This window comes from Ambystoma mexicanum, chromosome 1p (assembly GCF_040938575.1).
Source record: "Ambystoma mexicanum isolate Mex_15411 chromosome 1p, UKY_AmexF1_1, whole genome shotgun sequence".
NCBI lineage: Eukaryota > Metazoa > Chordata > Amphibia > Caudata > Ambystomatidae > Ambystoma > Ambystoma mexicanum.
The window spans coordinates 226234461-226257738 of record NC_090921.1 but is presented as its reverse complement, the minus strand read 5'-3'; the positions used below and the strand labels follow the sequence as shown (position 1 = coordinate 226257738).

At 46.1% G+C, this 23278-nt stretch overlaps 1 protein-coding gene across 1 annotated transcript in view; it reads right to left on the bottom strand.

Moving 5' to 3' along the window:
• The window catches only part of LOC138568202 (NXPE family member 3-like), a 237988-nt gene that overhangs the window by 100673 nt on the left and 114037 nt on the right, over positions 1-23278 (bottom strand). Inside the window, exon 3 of the mRNA XM_069646428.1 lies at positions 14698-14910. Within this exon, the coding sequence (XP_069502529.1) occupies positions 14698-14910 (213 nt within the window). The remainder of the gene's footprint in view (positions 1-14697; positions 14911-23278) is intronic.

The window sequence follows — 23278 nt, the reverse complement described above, 5'->3', positions numbered from 1 at the left end:
AGGAATTCTTCTAATTTATGAGGGTCCCCATCATATTTGCCCGAGGGTAAAGTTACTGGAGGGGTCTCAGAAAACGCTTGGGCAACCTGTGATCTAAACTGGGCGTTGTCCTGTTTAAGGGTCTGCATCTCTAAAGACATAGACTGCATTGCAGCCATTAGCTGCTGTATTTGTTGCTCCATTCCAAGAGCCCTCTCACCAGGTCAGCCTTTCACAGGCGTCGCTAGCTGTAACAATCTCGCCAAGAGGATGAGAACAAGCCACCACCTCAATGAGTATATATAATGAGGTATTCACTAACCTGGTCAGAATGCCGGGAAGGTAACAGCAACTGCAGAAAAGAAAAGCCTTCCTGAGGATCCTGAACCCCCTCCAGGGATAGTAACTCCGTGGGGGAGGGGCACGAACCCCAGGGAAACCCTCTGGGGAATAAAACCCTGGATGTTATGTTATGTTATGTTATTTTGCATTTATATAGCGCCTTATATACCATTGGTATGGTCTGAAGGCGCTCGTATGTTGAACGCCCTTGGGAACCCAAGTTCAGGTCAGTAGAGAGAGTAGAGAGAGTTCAAAGGTGCGTGTGCGCACCAGGTATGTGTGCAGCTGGTGCGGAATTCATGTGGTAGCCGCTTCTTAGCAGTAGGTGTGGTGGTTGAGAGATCAGGAGTATGTGTTCGCTCTGGCAGGATTTATCCAGACCGAGTGTGGCTGCGTTAGGCCTGAGGAGAAAGCCTGGCTGGGGGGTGTGAAACCAGCATTGTTTATTTAGAGTGATGGGGAGTGAGCGGTAGATGTTGATATGAGAACAGTCATACCGAATGGTGTCATAATATCTCTGTGTTCTAGTTAAGTGGTGGTGTAAAGAAGAGAGTAAGCGTGGGGTGTGGTATGATATATGCCCTTTCAAATGTTCCCTGCATTCCTAAGCATATTATGTACGTCACGCAATTCTATGGAATCAGGTCCGTTCTATGCATTTTTATTCACTTCAGGCGTTCAGGATTGCCCTACACACTCCTGTCTGCTCGACACACTCACGCACTCAGAGAGACTATTGGGTATAACTTCTGAATGCAGTTGGGTACACTTCTAAATGCAATTGGGCACACTTCTAAATACAACTTTTCTCAGAGAGGCTGTTGGGCGCAACTTCTAAATGCGATTGGGTACACTTCTAAATGCGATTGGTACACTTCTGAATGCAATTGGGTATACTTCTAAATGCAGCTTTTCTCAGAGAGGCTATTGGGCGCAACTTCTAAATGCGATTGGGTACACTTCTAAATGCGATTGGGTACACTTCTGAATGCAATTGGGTACACTTCTGAATGCAGCTTTTCTCAGAGAGGCCATTGGGCACAACTTCTAAATGCGATTGGGCACAACTTCTAAATGCGATTGGGTACACTTCTAGATACAATTGGGCATACTTCTAGATGCAATTGGGCAGAACTTCTAAATGCAGCTTTTCTCAGAGAGGCTATTGGTCACAACTTCTAAATGCAACTTTTCTCAGGGAGACTATTGGGCACACTTCTAAATGCAGTTTCCTCAGAGAGGCTATTGGGCGCAATTTCTAAATGCGATTGGGTAAACTTCTAAATGCGATTGGGTACACTTCTAAATGCAATTGGGCACACTTCTAAATGCAACTTTTCTCAGAGGGACTATTGGGCACAACTTCTAAATGCAATTGGGCACACTTCTAAATGCAATTGGGCACAACCTCTACTTCTACAACTTGCAACTTTCCTCAGAGAGGCTATTGGGCACAACTTCTAAATGCAACTTTTCTCAGAGGGACTATTGGGCACACTTCTACATGCAACTTTTCTCAGAGAGACTATTGGTCACAACTTATAAATGCAATTGGATACACTTCTAAATGCAATTGGGTACACTTCTAAATGCAACTTTCTCAGAGAGATTATTGGGCACACTTCTAAATGCAATTGAGTACACTTCTAAATGCAATTGGGTACACTTCTAAATGCAACTTTCTCAGAGAGACTATTGGGCACACTTCTAAATGCAACTTTTCTCAGAGAGACTATTGGTCACAACTTCTAAATGCAATTGAGTACACTTCTAAATGCAATTGGGTACACTTCTAAATGCAACTTTCTCAGAGAGACTATTGGGCACACTTCTAAATGCAACTTTCCTCAGAGAGACTATTGGTCACAACTTCTAAATGCGATTGGGTACACTTCTAAATGCAACTTTCTCTGAGAGGCTATTGGACACAACTTCTAAATGCAATTGGGTACACTTCAAAATGCAATTGGGCGCAATTCTAAATACTTTCTCAGAGGGACTATTGGGCACACTTCTTAATGCAACTTTCCTCAGAGAGACTATTGGTCACAAACTCTAAATGCAATTGGATACACTACTAAGTGCAACTTTCTACTCAGAGGCTTCCTTAGTTGAGCGGGGCGGTGATTGCCCTGTCCACACTTACTTATTGTTGGCTTCTTGCTTCTCCTGCATATACCTGCAGATACGATCAGGAGCTGTCAAAGAGGAGCCGTCCTTTGCCTTGGGTCCTTAGCCGATGGGCTGCCTGGCAGAGGGCTGCCCTAGGAGAGCCAGTTAAGACCAGTTGGGAGAGCTAATGAGAGGAGTGGAGGGCGTGCAGGGAGGTGGGATGAGGGTGAACAAGGTAGTAGGAGCGGGAGGGATCGGGAAAGGAGAGGCAGCAAACGGGGCTTGGATCCCACAATAAACACAAAAAAGATGCTCACCAGATGGCGCAGGGCACGATCCTGGGCACACTCACCCGCTTTCCAGGTTGGAAATGCTGCAGGCAGGGATTGTCGAGCGTACTAGGCCCGGAAACGACGGGCAAAGCGACCAATCAGAGCCGCTGTTGGCGTTCAGGGAGGCGGGATGAGGGTGAACAAGGAAGGAGGAGCGGGAGGGATCGGGAAAGAAGAGGCAGCAAACGGGGCTCGGATCCCACAATAAACACAAAAGAAATGCTCACCAGATGGCGCAGGTCACGATCCTGGGCACACTCACCCGCTTTCCAGGTTGGAAATGCTGCAGGCAGGGATTGTTGAGCGTACTAGGCCCGGAAACGACGGTCAAAGCGACCAATCAGAGCCGCTTTGGGCGTGCAGTGAGGCGGGATGAGGGTGAACAAGGAAGTAGGAGCGGGAGGGATCGGGAAAGAAGAGGCAGCAAACGGGGCTCGGATCCCACAATAAACACAAAAAAGATGCTCACCAGATGGCGCAGGGCACGTTCCTGGGCACACTCACCCGCTTTCCAGATTGTGTAGATAGATGGTCTTGCGGGTGGACGAAGATCCTCGGCGAGGAGTCCCTGGAAGACTGTAACTTGGGTTCTACTGAATAAAGAGAAGACAGATAAGTTACAAAGAAGGTGGAGGGACAGGACAGTAGAAACAAGTGTCGAATAGATCTAACGGGAGGATCCTAACCTGGTAGATGCGGGCATAGATTAACGAACACTCATTGTCGTTGAGGAATGGTGACTGGTACTCTGAATCCTCCAGCGTGTTCTGCAGTGAGAAAAGTAGTGAATAGCGGAACAAGAGAAAGGAAAGGGAAATATACCGAAAGGAGAAACTCACTGAATCAATGGAAACTGGGATCCTAATATTTGCTGCTCGTGAGGATGAGAGCAATGAATCAGGTAAGTAGAATAACCTGGAAGAGAGGTCTGGATCGGAAGAGTCACAGGAAGGAAGCACTGCAAAGGAATACTGAGTAGAAGGCAAAGAGCAAAAAGGTGAGTACAGACAAGAATCTCAATAATTATAAAAAGTACGACCTAGAGTTCGAACTTACGGAGCGTCCTGCACAACAGTAGCGACGCAATGAGAAGCAAGTCTTCGGTCCTTAAATGATATCATGTGACTTGCCGTAAGCGTCAGTTGACCGCGTGATGTGATCACGTGGCTTGCCTCTGACGTTCATTGACAACGTGGAACAGCTAGACCGCTGAGATTGTTATCGTCAGAATCTGCCATCTTTGAAGAAGAATAGTAAAATATAGAACCACATAATTTCCTTCTTTGCAACCAAGACCAACATCGAAAAGGTGTAACAATCACTTTGTCTTTCGAGGCCGCAAATTGTATCGCCTCACTCCTGGTATTGTGTGATTTGTGAACAGTGCCGGTGCACTTCCAGATTCAGGCTCAAAGTCAGCATGTGGCGCTACTGTAGGTGCTGGTGTGCGCCGCGCCAGTGATGCAGATACGGTCTTTGGCATACTGGCAAGTGCTGGTGGGTGCCAAAGGGGTACAGGTTTAGTTTCTACTGGTATTTGCAAGGCAGATTTCGTGTTGGCCAACAGTGATGTAGATTCTGCTGGGCAACGTTGGGGTACTCTTTGCCCTTCCCCCTTTTTGGCAATCATCTTAGGCTTTGTTTCGAGTTTCACTTCTCGCTTGGGCAAATTTGGTGGCGGCTTACTGGCAACAGTGTCTTTCGTTTCTAAGACCGCTGTCTCTTCCCGGTTGTCTGGATCAGGCAAGTCTTTCAGTGAAGTTGGAATCTTTTTGGCATGGGTGGCATGGATCCACGACTTCCGTCCATCCACCTGTATCACAGTCTGCGTTGCCAAGAGTACTTGAGAGGGGCCACGCCACCTGGGTGCTAATGATGACTTTCTTTAAAAAATGTTAAGCAGCACCCAATCTCCTGGCTCCAGCGCGTGCCCCGGACCGGTGTATCTCACTGGTAAAGCCTCCTGCACCTGCTGATGAATCAAACGCAATTTCTGCATTAAAAGGCCACAATAAGTACTAAGCACAGGATGTTCTACCTCTCTGAGTCGTTTTGGCTGAGGTGCGCACCAAGCATTTGCCGGCCTCCCCATTACGATTTTGTACGGGGAGAGCCCAGTTTTAGCCTGTACAGACGTACGCATGCATAACAGCGCTATTGGTAATGCATCCACCCAACTCAACTTGCTTCCTGCACATATCTTACTTATTTTTGACTTGAGAATCCTGTTGTGCCTCTCCACAAGACCGGCCGAACTCGGATGCTATTGAATCTCTTATCAATCTGAAGACCCGCACATATCTGTAACACCACTGCGCCCACAAAATGTGGGCCATTAATTGACCATAGGACATGGGGCAAGCCAAAACGGGAAAAATATTCTTTAAGCATTACTTTTGCCGTGCTCATTGCTATGCAGTCTTTTAAGGGATATGCCTCCACCCACTTGCTGAATGCACAGATCACCACTAAGACATATTTCAAATTTTGGCATCTCTCCATCTCTATGAAATCAAAATGGATCACCTCAAAAGGCATAGAGGGCGGGCCAAAACTGCCTATTGGAGTCACTGTTCCCTTTCCTACATTGTGTTGTAAACACGTGATACAGTTCTGCACCAACCGCTCTGCATTCTTCTTTATGTTTACATTCTGCCATACTGTAGATAGGTGCTGTATTATCTTTTTCGCACAGATGTGAGTAGGGCTGTGGGCCATTGTGACCATTGCAGTCACATACGAATTTGGCAACATCCAGTTTCTAGTTCCCCTGTCCACCCAACAACCCTCCAGATCTAACTCAGCAGAGCCCTCTGCCCACCCTTGTATTTCATCGGCCGTAGCTTCGGCCTGCATTTCTTTGACAGTGGCAACTCCATTTTCTATCATATAGGGTACTTCCTCAGTCTGAACCGTCATCATTTTGGTATTTAAATCAGTGGCAGTTTGTTTTGCAATTTTGTCTGCAAACGCGTTTCCCTCTCCTACTTTGCATGTTACCTTTTTGTGTGCCTCGCATTTCACTATTGCTAGGCGCTTTGGAAGCGCGAGTGCAGACAGCAATCGTACAATCAAAGGGCCATGTTGTATTCTGGCACCATGTGATGTCAAAAACCCTCTCTCAGCCCAGAGTCGACCAAAGTTATGAACCACTCCAAAAGCATACTGACTATCAGTATATATATTCACATTCAAATTTTCAGAAATCTCACAGGCTCCGCTCAATGCTATTATCTCTGCGGCTTGTGCCGAGTTGTAGGGGATTCTTTTGCTTTCTACAACGCTCTCTAGGGTAGTGATAGCGTACGCGGCAGTTGTCGTGCCATCAGGTAATTTAAAACAAGAGCCGTCACAAAATAACTCTCCATCTGGCTCTTTCTGTGGGGTATCACTTAAATCAACTCTCCCCTTGGTTTCTTCCTCAGTGACCATTAAGCAATCATGGGGGGGTGATTCATTCTCACCAATTTCTTTTATGGGTAGTGGCATTAATTCTGCAGGATTCAAAGCGCTACACCTCATAATTTGGATATGGGGCGCGAACAAGATAATCTCATATCTTGTCAATTTAGCAGAGGTGAGGTGTTGCGTCTGTGTTCTATTTAATAGAACGTCTATGGCATGTGGCACCATCAGAATGAAAGTATGCCCCAATACCATCCCTTCTGTTTGTTTCACTGACGCAGCAGCCGCCACGACAGATCGCAAACATCGTGGTACTGCGTGCACTACAGGGTCCAGCGCAGAACAAAAATAGCCGCATGGCCTATTTCTTCCACCTTGTTCCTGTGTCAAAACCGCCAATGCACATCCTTCACTTTCACACACAGTCTAAAAACCTCTTCATAATTTGGTGTGCCCAAAACTGGAACAGAACATAATGCAGTTTTCAATTGATCAAATGCTCTCTGACATTCCTCATCCCACTGTAAAGGCATAACCGCATCCTTTCTAGTCAAATTCACCATCGATTTCAAAATTAACGCAAAATTACCGATTCATTGTCGGCAATATGAAGCCATGCCTATTATGGCTCTGACACCTTTCTGTGTCTTTGGAATAGGCATACAAGAAATATTTTCTATGCGTTCTGGCCTTAGCCTTCTCCCTTCTTTCAAAAGTAGGTAGCCCAAATAAGCCACCTCCTTTCGATTATATTGAAATTTCTTCAAACTAGCTTTATGGCCATGTGCCGCTAGGTGTGACAGTAGTAATACAGTGCTTTCTTTACAAATCTCCTATGTGTCAGCAGCTAATAATAGATTGTCTATGTATTGCAAGAGTACGCAACCCACTGGTAAGTCTAGCATGTCTAGCTGCTCTTTCAATGCTCTACTGTAAATACTCTGACTTTCCATGTAACCTTGCGGAATCCGCATGAATGTAAATGATCGTCCTCCTAATGTGAACGCGAACAAATATCTGCTGTCCTTGTCCACCGGAATGCTAAAGAACGCATTTTTTAGATCAACTACACTAAAGTATTCTGCTGAAACAGGTATCATTGTCAATATTATAGTGACATCTGGCACTAAAGGAAATTGTGGATCTACTACTTTGTTTAGCAAGCGCAAATCAATTATGAAATGGTATGGTACTTCATTGCATCCTTTTTTATAAACTGGAAGAATCGGGCTGTTGCATGTACTGCCTGTAATTTCTTCAATTACCCCTAATTTCACCAAATCTGGAACAATACTCTTCAATCCTTTCTCACCTTCAGCCGTAATTCTGTATTGGGGAATTCGCGGTAGGGTAACACCCTCTTTCAAAATTATCTTTACTGGCTCTATTTTCAAGCATCCTACATCGTTGTCATGCATTGTCACAGGTTGGCACTTTACTTAGTTCCCCTGGTAAAGTTTCAGACAAGAATTCTGACACAGGGGCATCTTGTGGCCAAATCGTTAGGAACACTCCGTCTGCCGTGCAATGTATAACAGAACCTAATTTTTTCAACAAATTTAATCCCAACAGGTTTTCCCCACAATTTTCTGTTAAAAGGAAAGACAATGTTCAGTGAATGGTCCTATAGTAAATGGGACTGGTTGGGACACTGGGTTTATGACTGGTGTACCTGCGAATCCTACGGAAACATTCTTTTGCCCTGACAGTGGTATATCCGGAACCAAGTGATGGTCTATTGAACACTTTTGCGCTCCTTTATCTACAAGAAAGCGGTGCTCCTCATTCCCAACTCTCATTTCTACGTAGGGTCCTCTCTGATTCACGGGAATAGACACTGGTTCCGACCCCTGTCCCGGGCTGTCCTACTGGGGAAATAACACATCGTCCGATGTGTAATCATTACTATTACTGTAATACGTGTTTGGCTGTGTATCGAAAATGTTCCCACTCTTCCCTCTATTTCCCCCACTCTGGTTTCCATACTGTTGGTTTTGCTGTCCCTGACTCTGGTTAGGGGCACTTTGGTTTTGGGCTTGGTTTGATTACCTCCATTATTGTGGTGCTGCTGCATACTATTCCTATTTGGTCCATTCACTCCTTGGTGCCCTCTATGCTGTCTCATCTGACCAGACCCATTTCTATTCTGCAGATGCGGACACTGCGCTCGCCAGTGTCCTTCCTCCTTACAATACGCACACTGATTTGGTCCCACTGCTCCCCCATGCATATTCAAATTACTCCTTCCTTGTGCATATTCCCTCTCCCTCTATTATGTCCTGCTACTTGCTGTAGTAGCACCTGTGTTTTCAGTAGGCATGCTTTCAAGTCTCCCCCCACCTGTTTTAACAACGATAATCTGTCCACCATCGCCTTCTGCCCCGGCGATGGTAACTGCTGCCGTCCATTATGTGACCCCTGCATTCCCTTCCTATGTCTCCCAATATCCTTACCCCTGTACCCAGGTGTAGTAAACATTTCGGCATAATCATTATCTAATTCATCTCTAAGCTCAAAAAGTCTATACACATGCTCTCTTCTTCATCCCTCTCCGTACAGCGTGCTAATGCATTCAAATCTAACAATCACTGTGGTGGTAATTTCCCAATTAACTGTTTCCATCTCTCCACCAAATATTCACCCATGCATTCCAACACTACCTGTCTTTCGTTGCTTCTTCGGAAGTCATATATCGAAGCCAATGTTGTCGTCACATCATTCCCGTCTATATACATCTCTGCCAGTTGCTGCAATTCCACCTTCCTTTCTTTGCTGATCGCACTGCGAGTTACCCTCGTGCATCCACGTTGTTCAGTCCCGCCTCTCGCCCCCGTGGTTTCAACTTCAACCCCGGGAGGAACGGATGGTACCGAGTCTGTATCTAAGGCGGGAGGTGCGGATGGGACAATGGGAACAGGGAGTGTCTGCTGTGGGCCTGGTTGGCTAATAGGAAGTGTTACGTGCGCGGTCTGTGGCTGTGGGAGGGCTTGAGCTACAGGAGGGAGAGTTTGAGCTATGGGCGGGGTTTGGGCACTAGTTACTGACATGTTTGGCCTCACTTCTGATCTTGGGCCTTGTTTTGTATGGGTCAATATGTTTTTTATAAATTCATCTGCTATGTGCAATTCTCGTTGTGGGTATATTTTTTCTATATTCAACTGGTCACGTCTACCTGACCTCCAGACTCTCAGTCCACTCCTCCTCTTCCTTTTCTTCCGCTACTTCACCTTTCGATTTATGCCTGCGCGCATGCTTCGCTCTACTTCTAAATCGGAGCATTGCTTCCCTTCTCCAGTCCTTAACGATATCAAATGCTGCAGGACACGCTTTCTTTCTTATCAACACCCTTTCCAAGTTATCTATGCTCGCTATATCAAAACTACCATTAATCGGCCACTGATGGTCTTGTTGCTTTCTGGTTTGCCTATGCCAAGTCTCTCAGAATATTATTGCACCCACTCCATACTTCACATACATCTCATATGCCGGCGTTCCCCCAGGTGGTGCAATTTGGCCATCTTCCAAAGATTGTCTACCACAGCGGAAAAACCCTGCTAGGGTGGACAATACCCCAGGCATGTTTCAACCTTCCCCCTGGTTAATCAACCTTACCTAGGGCGTTTGATTTTGCAAAGTCAACTCTCAACCAATATCAGCATTACTTTGAATCGGGGAATGACTCACCTGATAAATCAATTTGTCCTTTCGGACACAAGTCGTCTGTATACTGACGCAACCAATGACGTTGTGTCTGCGTTTCTTGGCTTCCGCCTCGTTTCGGGACCCTCGCCTCCTTGTTCTCTAGCCAGGCACGTCGATCAGGGATCAGATGTGTGCAGATCTGCAAAGGAATCTCTCATCACTTCTACAGGGCGCTCCGAACACCTCTTGATCCCGCCTCGATCGTCCCGTCCTCGCCGTTCTCCGCCTTGACTCAATTACAACGTATGCGATGGAACAAGTGGGGGAGGGTCCCTATTCGGGCGTCATCTTGAAAGGGGCCCCTAAGGGTCCCTTACGTCTATGGAAACAAGGCGAGTCACCACACACGATAGATACGCCAGACACAAGGTTGTATTCCCAAAGCTAGGGTTTATTGCAAAGCAAATAGTCTCAGTTGGCCAACTCGGTCTCACGCCCCGCGACGTGTATCTCTAGATCTCGAGGGACGCAAGAGAGTGAATTCCGTACATCAGTTACATATATACAAAATGCATATCATACAATCAGCTATGACATATTTAACACCCTCCTTTATTGGGTTCCTTTGAACTCGGTGTGATGATGAACACTTTTGACAATTATGACACCTTCAAATATCTATTCTAGTAACAAAATACAATTTGCAAGTGCGGGGGCATCTTTCAGTTGTTGAACAGAACACAGTGCTTCTGTTCTTGGAAGCGAGCTACATACGGGGGAAGAGTCGCATTCCAGACCTTGCTATCTATGAGGTGCTATTCGTGTCCTCGGAGCCGACACGCTCTACGCTGCTTTATTCTAACATATTCTACCATATAACGAGACTGGCTGGCAGCTGTAAAATGATTAATTGCCCTGCAGCTCTGCTTCAAGGCTACATTCGGGAGAGAGCCGGGCATTCTTTCCTGCCGCTGCCTACATTGTGTTTCAACGAACTCTTGTTATCCTTGCGGCCCTCCGGCCTTGTCCTTTCACGTACAGACAATAATGTTTTACAGTCGAGCAGTGTAAGCAGAAAATGTGCTGCGAAGCAATAAGAACAGAAAGCAATGAGCAATGGTTAGAAAACAAAATGGCGATCCTTGTTACATCAAAATGGTCGTTCATTGGCAAACTCGGAAAACTATATGTCTGACATATCGTGCATGAGACGGTTGGCCCACGGCTACCAAAATACGTTTGCCGTCAAATATGAGAGGTATCCATTTTTCTAGACTGACATGCGCATCGCAGACATGTGACCATTGCATTATTTTCCACAGATAAAGGCCTCTGGATGGCACAGATCTAGAGATGCAGGCCCTTGAGGTGGAAGAGGAAGTGGCAGGACACGCTATACAGGATGGGGCTGCTGGAGGCCTGTTTGCTTTCAGCAGCCATTCTTAAGAACGGGCGAGGCCTGTGGATGCCATGACAGATTTTGCAGCAACCTCATCATCCATGGGGCCAGAGGAGAAGTTTCTGGTAGACATCCTACACAGTCACGGGTAAGAACGGAGCCCCTACCAACAGACCATACCCAAACACAAACACAACCTGGGAGGAGGAAATGCACCAACATCAGCTGGCTATCCGTACCCAGCTGACATCTATGCAGTTCACGCTGGGGGAGTGTATGCAGGGAATGACCACCCAAGTGGTCGCTGCCAGGAAGGCCCCAATGGGAGAGGTGTGAAAGCATAGGCACAATCTGATGCACACGTCCCAAAGGAAGATAAGGCTGCAAATTTATCAGCATACAGACAATATTTCTGCAGCCAACAGACTGGCATCTGTCCTACATGGCTCTGAGGCCGCCATGACCACCACATCCAGCAGGAGCTCAAGCCCCACTGTTGTGTCCTCAGGGCCGAAGGAACAACGCCTTCCTACGGTGCGTTCAACACCATCTGGCCACGTGACCAGTAGAAGCCAAGGCAATACACTGAGGCTTTGCAAGCACCATTCAAAATAGGCATGTTTTTGTTTGTTGGAGTTACTGTGACGAATTGTATTCTGCCTCGTAGGAGTACAAGGATAAGTAGGGTAAAATGGCCACTCAGGCCTCACACTTCCACAAAACCAAAACGCAATGCAATCAAAGGTAAAACATGGACAATCAAGAGATATAAGTCATCTGGCTTTTGTGGTAATGCAGGCTGAGGGAAGGATATGGAGGGGTGTGAAGGTGAACTAGTAGTGACCCAAACAACACAGTTTCAAAGTCCAAAATAAAGTGAATTGCCAATCAAGGTTGAATACAGATACAATCACTTTAATAAAACACACCATATGAAAGTAGTAAAACCCACTCCAAAGAAAAGAATGGGAGAAGATGCAACAGACGACAGAAAGATGCACTCAGAGTGTGGTTCCAGGGTTGGTAGGTAAGGTACTACCATAAAAAGGATATTGGGCCTCATTACACGGAAGGCGGTGGTCCAGGGTGCTATTAGCACCCTGGACCATGCCGGTAAAATACCGGCACCGCCTTGGCGGAAAGGGGATTTACCGCCCCATTCCAAGGTTGGAGGGGCGGTAAATCCCCTTTCCGCCATTGCCCTTCCCCATTCCCATTTCTGCCCCATAGGGCTCTATGGGACTGGGGAAGGCGCTAATTACGGCACCGCAATTTTGCGGTGCCGTAATTAGCTCCGAGGTCCCTTAGCGGGTTGGTATTTAACGCCTGCAAAAAGCAGGCGTTAAAACTCCAACCCGCTAAGGGACCTCGTAGTACGGCGGTAAGGGTTAACGGTCACCGTTGCCATTAACGGTCACCGTTAACCCTTACCGCCGTCCGTGTAATGAGGCCCATTGAGTTGAAAACAGGAGCGAACGTGACCTAACCAGTCTCCAGGTTCCCAGTGGACCGTGGGGCCAGTTCAATGTCACAGTACCTGGATTCAGTTCTTGGTGGGGTGACGCATCAGACCTGGTGTGGAACGATGATAAGAGGTGATCAGGCTCAATTTGGGCATGTAGGACCGTGGAGCCCTGGCGTAAAACGGGCATCGAGTTGGAGCAAATGCAGGAACTCTAACAGCGGCGGTTCAAGTGGAGTGGTCCCAAGAACGCATTGCATTTGGCCAGGCCAAATCGGGCTTTGGCAGCTGAGAGAGCTTGGCGGGTGCACCCCAGCGGTTTGCGTCGTCGAGCAACGGTTGTCGAAGGGGTAAGTCATGTGCAGTCAATGAGGTGGCAGTTCTTGGGCTATCTTCCGGTTAGATTCGGCGAGAGACCCTCCAGAGATTTGGTTTGGGTCCTGGCATTCAGCAGACGCTTCGGGCCTAACAAGTGACATGCTTTCTATGAGGTGCTGCTGTTCTACAAGGACAGGGGCAGAGATGCATGTAAAATCTATGGGCAACTACTTGTATGGTGATGTCGGGTAATGCTAGATTATAAGACTATTCTTGGCAACTTTGACACCGGCAGGTGACACTATAGATTGTTGGTTATGTCATACGTATTTGTAGTTGCCACTCCCTTAGGTGGTGGTATGGCATGCCCTCACATTGTGGGTGTGGTAGGTTTTATCTTGCACTATCTGGAGACTACCATTTGTACTTGAGATGGTGACTCAAGGTGACCAGAGCATTTGGCAGTTCCAATTGCCTCCACCTCATGTTTCCCCTTGCACTTCTCCTCCTACACATGAGTTTCCACTGCTGCATGATGCCTACAGCACCAGTCGTTGTTTATTGTAGTGCCAGAATCAATGTGCTGACTGTACATATTTATGGTGCACTTTTCCGGGAGGGGTTACTTCACTTTTTTGGGTGGCCCATGCATTTGCCCACTTTTTGAGGGCACTTGCTCCTGTTTGTGTCTGGAGCAAATGAAAGTGTGCATTTTGTGGTGCAAATCAGGAGAAGGAGGTTTGTGAATTAGGGTGTTGCCACATCTTTGCTCCATTTTAGTAGCCATTCCCCTCGTGCATGCCGAATTTGGTTGTTTTACAAATTTTTCCACCCACTTTGCGTATCTTTAGAGCACATTTGGCACTCCATTTCTAAAGTGGCGCCTCTTTGAGATGCACACTTCTGTGATTTAGGTGCATTTGTTTCTGGTGCTATTGTGATGCTTTTGTGGCGTATCTCAGATATGCCGACTTTTTTGTTGAGTATCTGGCCCTCTATCCCCACCTTCTGCCCATGTCTCTTGCCACTTCCTCTCCTTCTGTCTACCTGCTCATCTTCACTGGTATGCACCCGCCCCCGCCCTCGCCCTCAGACATCAACACGATCCCATCTCTTGAACGATTCAAGACCAGACTCAAACTTCATTCACTTCCTGTCCTGTGAAGGATCCCCCATCCCCCCAAAAAACTCCAGTCTAACCTGGGCACAATACTCATTTCCTATTTCAATTCCAGCTGCAAATATGTGAATGTTTATAATATGGTATATCATGGCATAAGGCCTATATTACATGTACTATCTATCCATGTTACACTGTCCATGTCCCTGGTTTTTCTATCACATGTCCTTCCCCAACAACCAGCTGCTCATTCCCAGATACCATCAATATTTTGTAAAGGCACCTCATCACAGAACTGCCTATTTCTCCTCTACTCTTTCCCATGTACGTATCTTCAGGTCGAAATGACACCTCATACATACTTGCCCACATGACCATTCCAAATGTAGGTGATTATCCGGTCCTGTTTTTTTCTTTGCATTCTGGGACTTGTAGTTCAATTTTTCCCATTATAAAAAACGGACTACAAGTCCCAAAATGCAAAGAAAAAAACCAGGACTGGATAATCAACTACAAATTGAACCAGGTCTTGTTGGCAAGTATGCCTCAACATTCAATAAATACAAAAATAGAAGTACTTTCTTACTTGGAATGAAGTTCACAAGATAGTTCCACCACTGCCTCAATGTGGAGTCCCCAAACATGTAGACAATCTTCCCCTTCAGGCAGGCGCTAGCATGGGACGCTGTGGGGAATCTTCTACTGTTGCAGACCAGGGATGTCCAGACACCTCCATGATAGAATCCCGAGGGCTGTGGGATGGTGAGCCCTGGGGTGCAGGATGGCAGTCTATTCAGATCTAATTTAAAAGAGACAATCTGCAGATTAAAGATCGATAGAGCAATGATTTTTCATCAATTAGCAGTAAATGTGTGCGCAATTTAGCAAGTAAAATATTTTGGCCTTAATGGTCAATTTAATGGTGTGATTTCTCCAACATGTGAAATGAGATGGCTATGAAATATGCAAACCCAGAATGCAAGATGGGCGCTCTTCCTATCTTCAGAGAATGAGACAAACTGCAGATTTAAGATTGATAGAGCAATGATTTTTCATCCATTAGCGACAAATGTGTGTGCAACTCAGCAAGTAAAATCTTTTAGAAAGAATGATCAATTTAATGGTGCGATTTCTCCCATATGAAATGAGGTGGCTATGAAATATGCAAACCCAGTATGCAAGATGGCTTCTGCTTCCTATCTTCAGAGAAGGAGACAAAATGCAGATTTAAGAACCGATGGAGCAGACCCATCCAAAAGGGGCCACAGCCAAAATTGTGCCCTTAGCCATCATAAACAATACTCTGCCTCTAAATGTTTTTATTTTTCTCCTAACAAAAATATACTTTATTCCAGACCACGATACCACTCAAGTGAAGGGGAAATACACCCTCCCTCTTTCTGGTGTAAAAGCATCCCTATAGGTGTTATTAAAATGTTGGGCGGGGTGGTCCCTCCCGAGCAATGAGTAAAGTCCTTCCTAATCAATTCTCTATTTATAAGTGCTGGGATTTATGACCCAGACGTGAAAGAATGACAGCAAGCAAGATTGGCGCATGGCAAATCGTGCCAGTGGATTACACACGATCATGCTGTCACTGACCAGGCCTGAAAATGACCTGTGACAACATTTTAGGTCAGTGAACTAGCATAAGACCAAAGTTAACACTTTAGCTCTTATTTTTTTTTTTGTTGTAATTCCGGATATTGTTCGGCTGCAGTTTAAATAAGACTTTCCGACATTCAAAGCACAGACAAGGTATTTCATCAAAACATCTGTCTCTTACACAGTGCAATATTGACATATAAAACGTCATTTTACACCCTATTATCACTTTTTTTTGTAAAGCCCTTCAATCTGGATTGTTCCTGCCTCTAAGAGCTGTAACAGGCGGTGACTCGGGTAGGGGACCTGCAAAGGGAGTACAACAGAATTACTCTGCATTGAAGGCTACAATACATCTATAAAAATAGTGCATTAAGTTGTGGCAATAGTCTATTTGTGACATCACCACTCACCTGTAATATGAAAAGGGCATCGCTGCTGGTGAAGAAGACGTGCGATACAGGAGTATAGCCTGGATGGCTGGAGGTGGGTTCTGCGAATGCTAGACTTCGACAATCAAGTTGTACCTCGCTGATGACATCCAATGTGCCTGAAACATGCAGGGATAGCTTGTGGTCTCATGCAGAAGGGCTGCGAGCTAGCAGTTCAGAATGGACAGCCACTTTTGGGATGGGAACAATCTTGATTTGCAGATGGTTTTGCCTTTCTGTAAAGGCAGAGGAAACTGCAAAACCATGGTCTGGAGGGTTGCACAGAGCAATGGCAGGGATAGAATTGATTAAAAATCTCTGTTCCATTCCCCTTTTGTGACGCATAAGGTGCATAACTTGCTGCCAGAAGCAAGCCAACGTGTGAAAAGCAGTTCCATAAGCATAAATTCAGCTCATACTAAAGCACCTCACATTTAAACAAGCATAGGCAAAGCAAAAGGATTTGACTTTTGTGTAGGCATGGAATAAGCATCTGCCAGGCACTTCCATAATGGTGCTACCTGCCATTAAGATGGCAACAGCTGGAACATTTATGAGTACCTGATCATTGCGATAGAGGTCTGAAGTGATGGGGCCGAGGCTTCAGGTAAGTTTCAGAGTCTTTATTCGACAGGCCCACCCGGAGACCAACGCCGCCTCCAACCTCGACAGCAACGGTCCGCCTCTGTCCCGAGACCCCGCATGTTCCAACAACAACAAGGGTGCTTGCGGGACAGACGCAGGACCGCAGGTTGAAAGATAACACCAGCAAAACAAAACAGCAACCAAATCATTACATATCTTTCCCCCAAAATTAAACAACAAAAATAAATATTTAAATGTAATACAACCAATCTCTAAAATTAAACAAATAAAACAGGATAAGATACAGTATGCTGTAACTAATGTACATAATCACCAAACTATCCCGGTTCCCTCGTAATTCTCTTTCTCTGGGTTACAACTGCATCACTTATACCAGATGCCGCACCCAACTCTCTCTGCAGACCCCCCTCTCTCACACCTTCGCCCCCAACTTGTTGGCTCTCCCAATCCACACATGTACATCCATGGCCCTGGCTAATCTACCCTCGGACCATACCTCACCACCCTCAAGAATAACTACGTCATTCCTCACTACAGCAATTTTCTTAGGGCAATACATCTACTTTCAACACACTTGTTTGTGGATCTGGGATTTTTAACATACACCGATTATCCCGCCTTCCACTCACGAATTTTCACACCTTCTCTTCTGTCAAACTGCTCTTTATTTCCTTCTTGCCCCTGTCTGACTAATATCATTATCTCCTTTCTGTTCACCACAGCTGATCTCGCCAGGCCTAACCACCCTCGGCAAAGCTTGGTCTCAGGTTCTCTTCCCTTGAGAGACAGAAAAGGAGAAACACCTGTAACTGATTGTGGCGTGGTCACATAGCTCCAAGTCACATGATTAAGCACCACCCTCAAGTGTTGACCCGTGCGCATTGCCATTTGGATTCCCCCTTTCAAATAACTATTGACTCACTCCACCAACCCGTTGGCTCTTGGATGGTATAGTGCCGTCCTCGTATGTATGCCGTAGCTAACCAAAGATTTCTTCATCACCTCCGACACAAACTGTACTCCGTTATCAGACACCAACTCAGTTGGACATCCTTCCTTGAGAAAATCAGTTCTAAAATTAAAATAAAATTCTTGGCTGTCACCTCTCTAACTGCTTCCCATTCCAACCACTTGGAGTGATAGTCCACCAACACAAACAAATATTTGAACCCATCACCTAACCCTGCAATAGGGCCCATAATATCCGCTGCCAATTTTACCCACGGTTGGCCTGGCACCGTGTTGGGAACCATGGGTGTCTCCCGTACCACTCTACTTTTGTCACTCGACTGACATAACGCATAATCTATACACACCTCTCTGCCATTTTACCCATTCCTTGCCACCTGAAACTTTGTCTAAATTTTCTCTTCATTGCCCCCTTACCAGGATGCCCCTGATGTGCCAAATCCACCAGAACAACTCTAAGGGCCTCATTACCGGTAAGGGTACCAGTGCCGGTAAACCCTTACTGCCTTGCTACGAGGTCCCTTTGTGGGACCCTACCTTAACGGCTGGTTTTACCAGCCGTTAAGGACGGGACCCGCAAAGGGACCTAGGAGGGACAAAGGGCAATTTGCGGTACCGTAATTACCGCCTTCCCCATTCCCATTGAGCCCTATGGGGGCAAAAATGGGAATGGGGAAGGGCCATGGTGAATGGGGAATTGCCGCCCCCACACACCTTGGAATAGGGCGGTAATTCCACAATTCAACATGGCGGACTCGGTAAAATACCAGCGGCAACCATGGTGCTAATAGCGCCATGGTTACCGCCGTCCGTGTAATGAGGCCCTAAGTGTTTCCGGAGGTATGAACTACTGTCCTCTCCTCAGCCTCCCTTCAATAAGACTTAGTTCCTCCCTGACTTCCCACCACACTTCAAACCTTTTGTCAAGATCTTGATTATCTGGTCAGCCAACCACCATCCACTGCTTGATCAACTTCAAGTCATCATGCAAAAGTTCTTCTTGAAGCCATTTCTCCCATCCCACTGCACTCTCCACCTCAGCCACCACACATTCTTCCCCCTCCTCTGTTCCTAGCCCTTCTCCCTTCTCCACAGGTAACCTAGAGAGGCAATCCGCTACCACATTCTTTTTTCCCGGCAGGTAGCTCACATCAAAATTGTATGTATGAAGACCTAAGCCCCACCTGCTGATCCTGGTGGATCCCAATTCCCATCTACCACTCTCAAAGAGCTGTACCATTGGTTTATGGTCTGACCTTACAATAAACGTCCTCAACCACAATAAATATTTAAAGTGATTCACTGCCCAAAACATTGCCAAGGTCTCACGCTCGATGACTGAGTAATTTCCTTCTGCTCACCTTAGAGACTGAGAAGCAAAAGCTATTACTCTCTCGGGGTTGTTCCTATCATACTGCATCAATGTTGCACCTAGACCTAACACGCTGGCATCTACTGCCAAAACACACTTGTCTGCAGGGTCAAACCTGCCAATGAGGGTGCTTTAGCTACCCCCTCTTTGATTTTACCCAATGCCTCTTCACAGACCGCACCCCACTGAAACTTCTCTCCCTTTAATAAGCTTCTCCAAGGCGCAGAAATCACTGCAAAATCTTTTACGAACTTATGGTAGTATTCTGCCAAACCAAGGAACGATCTCACCTGATCCTTATCTGTTGGCGGAGGCACACTCCTGACAGCTTCCACAAGACTTTCCTTTGGTCTGACACCCTCACTGCAAATCACATGCCCCAAATATTCTACACTCTACTCCAATTTTGCATTTGCAACTACACACTGTCAACCCAGCATCTCTAAGTACCTAACACCTGCCTAAGAACCTCATCATGCTCCATTCCCGAATTAGCATAAACCAACATATCATCCTGGAAGGTCACAATGTTGTGCACCCCCTCCATTATTGTCTCCATCACCCTTTGAAAAACGGCGGCCACTGATGTCAGCCCAAATGGCATCCTGCAATACTTGAAAGTCCCCAAAGTGGTCACAAACACTGTTAAATGCTGGCAATTTTCGGTCAGCGGTACTTGATGATAGGCTTTGGATAAATCTATAACAGAGAAAAGTCTTGCACCATTCAAAGTTGTCAACTTTTCACCAATGATGGGTAAAGGGTGCCTGTCAACTAGAATGTTCCTGTTCAAGTGTCTTAAGTCCACACAGAGTCTTTTCTCTCCATTCGGCTTGGCAGCAACCACCACTGGGGACAACGATTCAGAACTTTCAATCCTTTCAATAATTCCTCTTTGCAACAGCCTCCCAATTTCCAGTTTCACTTTATGGCTCAGATTCTGAGGCACTGACCGCACTTTGTGCACTTTGGAATAGCTCCACTTTTAAGGTTGATTTTGTCTTCAAATCCTCTCAGCATTCCCAGCTCTTCTGTAAATAAATTAGGAAACTCTTATTCCCATTTATCCCTCACTTCAGCGATGGTGATAGGGCATTCAGCGCTAGCCTGTATCCTAATCCCTAACTTCCGCTGCTCACTCCAACCTAGGAGTGACGATCTCTCCTGGGTGATGTAGACATCTGCTTCACAACTCCTGCCCTTGTACTTGATTGACGCTGGAAACTTTCTCAAAACTTCAATCTTAACGTTACCGTAGGCATGTGGTTCAATTCCATGTTCACTTAGGTGTCCTATGTTCCCTTGCACGCAACTTTCAAATGTTCTTCTTGATATTATGGTCCAGGGAGAGCAGCTGTCAACCTTCATTGTGACAACTCTTCCGTCGGTTAGGAAAACATCTGTTGGTCCCTTTCCACCAGTGGACATATCAGCTACTTCAAGTACATGCTTTCCTTGGCAACTCTGTGGGACCACAGAACGTTCTTCTTGCTCTGGAAATCGTCCTCCACCCTCCACATTCTCCACCTGTCCGGACTCACAGCAAACCCTTGCGAAATGCCCCTTCCTCTTACACTTAAAACGATTAACATTTCTGGCAGGGCAAAACATACTTGTTGAAATGTGGCGATTGCTTCCACATTTGAAGCATTTGACTTCTCTGTTCATACCAGATTTCTTGGTGCCTTTTATCGCTGCAACCTCATTCCCTTGTTTGTCTCCCCTCATGGTTGACATATATTTGCATGTCTGCTCCATACTTTTAGCCATCTCTACGGCCATCTCTAAAGGAAGATCTTTAGAGAGTAATCTCTCCTGCACCTTGGCACTATTGGTGCAGCAAACTAGTTGATCTCATATGAGCGGATCTGTGAGCAGCCCAAAATCGCAGGTGTGACTCAGTTTTCTCATTGCAGCGATAAAATTCTCTACTGGTTCCTGTGGCTCTGTGCTCAAAATGAATTGACAATTTCCTTTCAGCTGTACTGTATTGATCAGCATCTCCTTGGCCTTCTTGCGGTGGATCTAGCGCCCATCGAAGCACTGCGGCTCTCTGCCCACAGATTATGCAATACAATCGCCTCATTTATGGCAGGCGCAAACTTTTCTCCCCCAATGGCAACTAAGTATGTGTCAAAAAACGTCTTCTATCGGTCCCACCTAATGGCTGGTGTGCCAGGTTCTGGTGCTCGCTGCTGCCATGTTTGAACAGACTGTGTAATACTTTTAATGTTCTTCCTTATTATGTATCAGTCTGAGAACTCCTTCTTCCAAGACTTGGAAGCGTATAGTTTCTTGGTGAGAAATTCAAGTTTTATTTAATATGCCAAAGTCACAACTTGATATTTAAGTCAGGTGCAATTCCTCCTTCCTTACAGAGTTACCTTATTTTGCTTATAGACCAGAGACCAGGCACCGTAGTTTCCTTGATCCACAGTTCGTGTCCTCTTGCAGGTTTACAATCTGCTGCACCCGTTTTCTTTCCCATTGAGCTCAACCAGTAGCGCTACGTCTTGTTGGCTGGCTCCGCCTCCCCCTGGGTCCAGGGAGGTGTTGATGAGGAAGGAGGAGGTCTGGCACTGCCGCTCTCACAGGAAAGGGCCAACCGCAATCCTTTGTGGGCTGTAGCCCCCAGCGAGGCCTCGCGGTCTCCTCCCCCCGTCTCCTCACCTTGGCAGGACGAAGAGCAGAACAGCTGATTCAGGGGCGCCGCCCCGTCCTTCCGTAACGCGGTGCAGTCAGCAGTGGAAGAGCAGCTGATCAGAGGCGCCGGCCAGTTCCTTCGTGACACAGTGCAGTCCTCTTCTCCACGACGGGCATGCTTTACCCGAATCCCATCCTCGTCGCCAAATGAAGTAATGGGGCCGAGGCTTCAGGTAAGTTTCAGAGTCTTTATTTAACAGGCCCACCCGGAGCCAACGCTGCCTCCAACCTCGATAGCAACGGTCCGCCTCTGTCCCGCGACCCTGCACGTTCCAACAACAAGGGAGCTCACGGGACAGACGCAGGACTGCAGGTTGAAAGATAACGCCAGCAAAACAAAACAGCAACCAAGTCATTACAAGGTCCCTACCAAATGCTTATCTAATGCCTATGAACAAAAGTGGGCCAATGGTGGATTTTACAGGACTTTGAAGAAATATATATCAAGTGTACATTTTCATTAAACCAGTTGCGAATTTACAGCAGCAATCAAGCCTTTACATCTCAGAAGACTGCTTAGACTTTTATATATATATATATATATCACTAACAAAAAATGTTAAAGGGACGTTATGGTTAAGTTGCACTAGCAAAAAACTATGCAATTCAATGGAAAAACATTGTCACAGGGACGTTATGGTTACAGGTAAAACTGAAAAACCCCTGAAATTCGCCAGTTTTGGTAAGCTAAGAAACCCTAACCCGCGCCACCAGTGTGCACTGCAATGACTAACACCCATGACATCAAATATGCCATCACATATCTCATTTTTGTAGATGCTTCTGGAGAAACACCTTTTTTCGGTTTTTATTTGATTTTGTATTTTTTTGTGCTCACATTATTACAATAAACTCTTCACCAGATCCTGGAGATGAGCAAACAAAACTGCAATACCAATGGAGGACAACAAAATGCCATTTGCTTGGAACAACTCTGCATTTCCACAACTAATGGGGACATTGTTGCAGAAGTACATCCAACGAACGGACAAAAAAATGATACATGCTGCTGTTGATGAGACCCTTTCCAACCTCTAGTTGGGAACAGCAATCATTAGAATAGGTGCATAGTAATCTTGATGGTATACATGAGAAAAGCACCTTGGCAGTGGGAAAAATACGCTGCACTAATTTCATCACCTTTTTCAGTTGACGGTACAGACGGGAACAAGGCATGGAACCCAAATGCAACGCTCCATACTGCACGACCACACTATGTACAGTAGCTAAAGTGGCGACTCGTCGACATACTGCAACTACAGCGCTAAAGCTGAACACATCACCGCACCACCGCAAAGCATTCACTCCCTCCAAATCGAAATTGCCATGAAAGCCTTTTTCGACGGGATACTGGAACAGATCTTCCACAAAGGCATCACCAACTATCAAGACAGTGCGTCTCTCCATCTCTGCCTGCTACCGTCATTACACAGAGTAATGGGAAAATAAATTGCCACCCTTTCCTGTGATGCACACTCTTA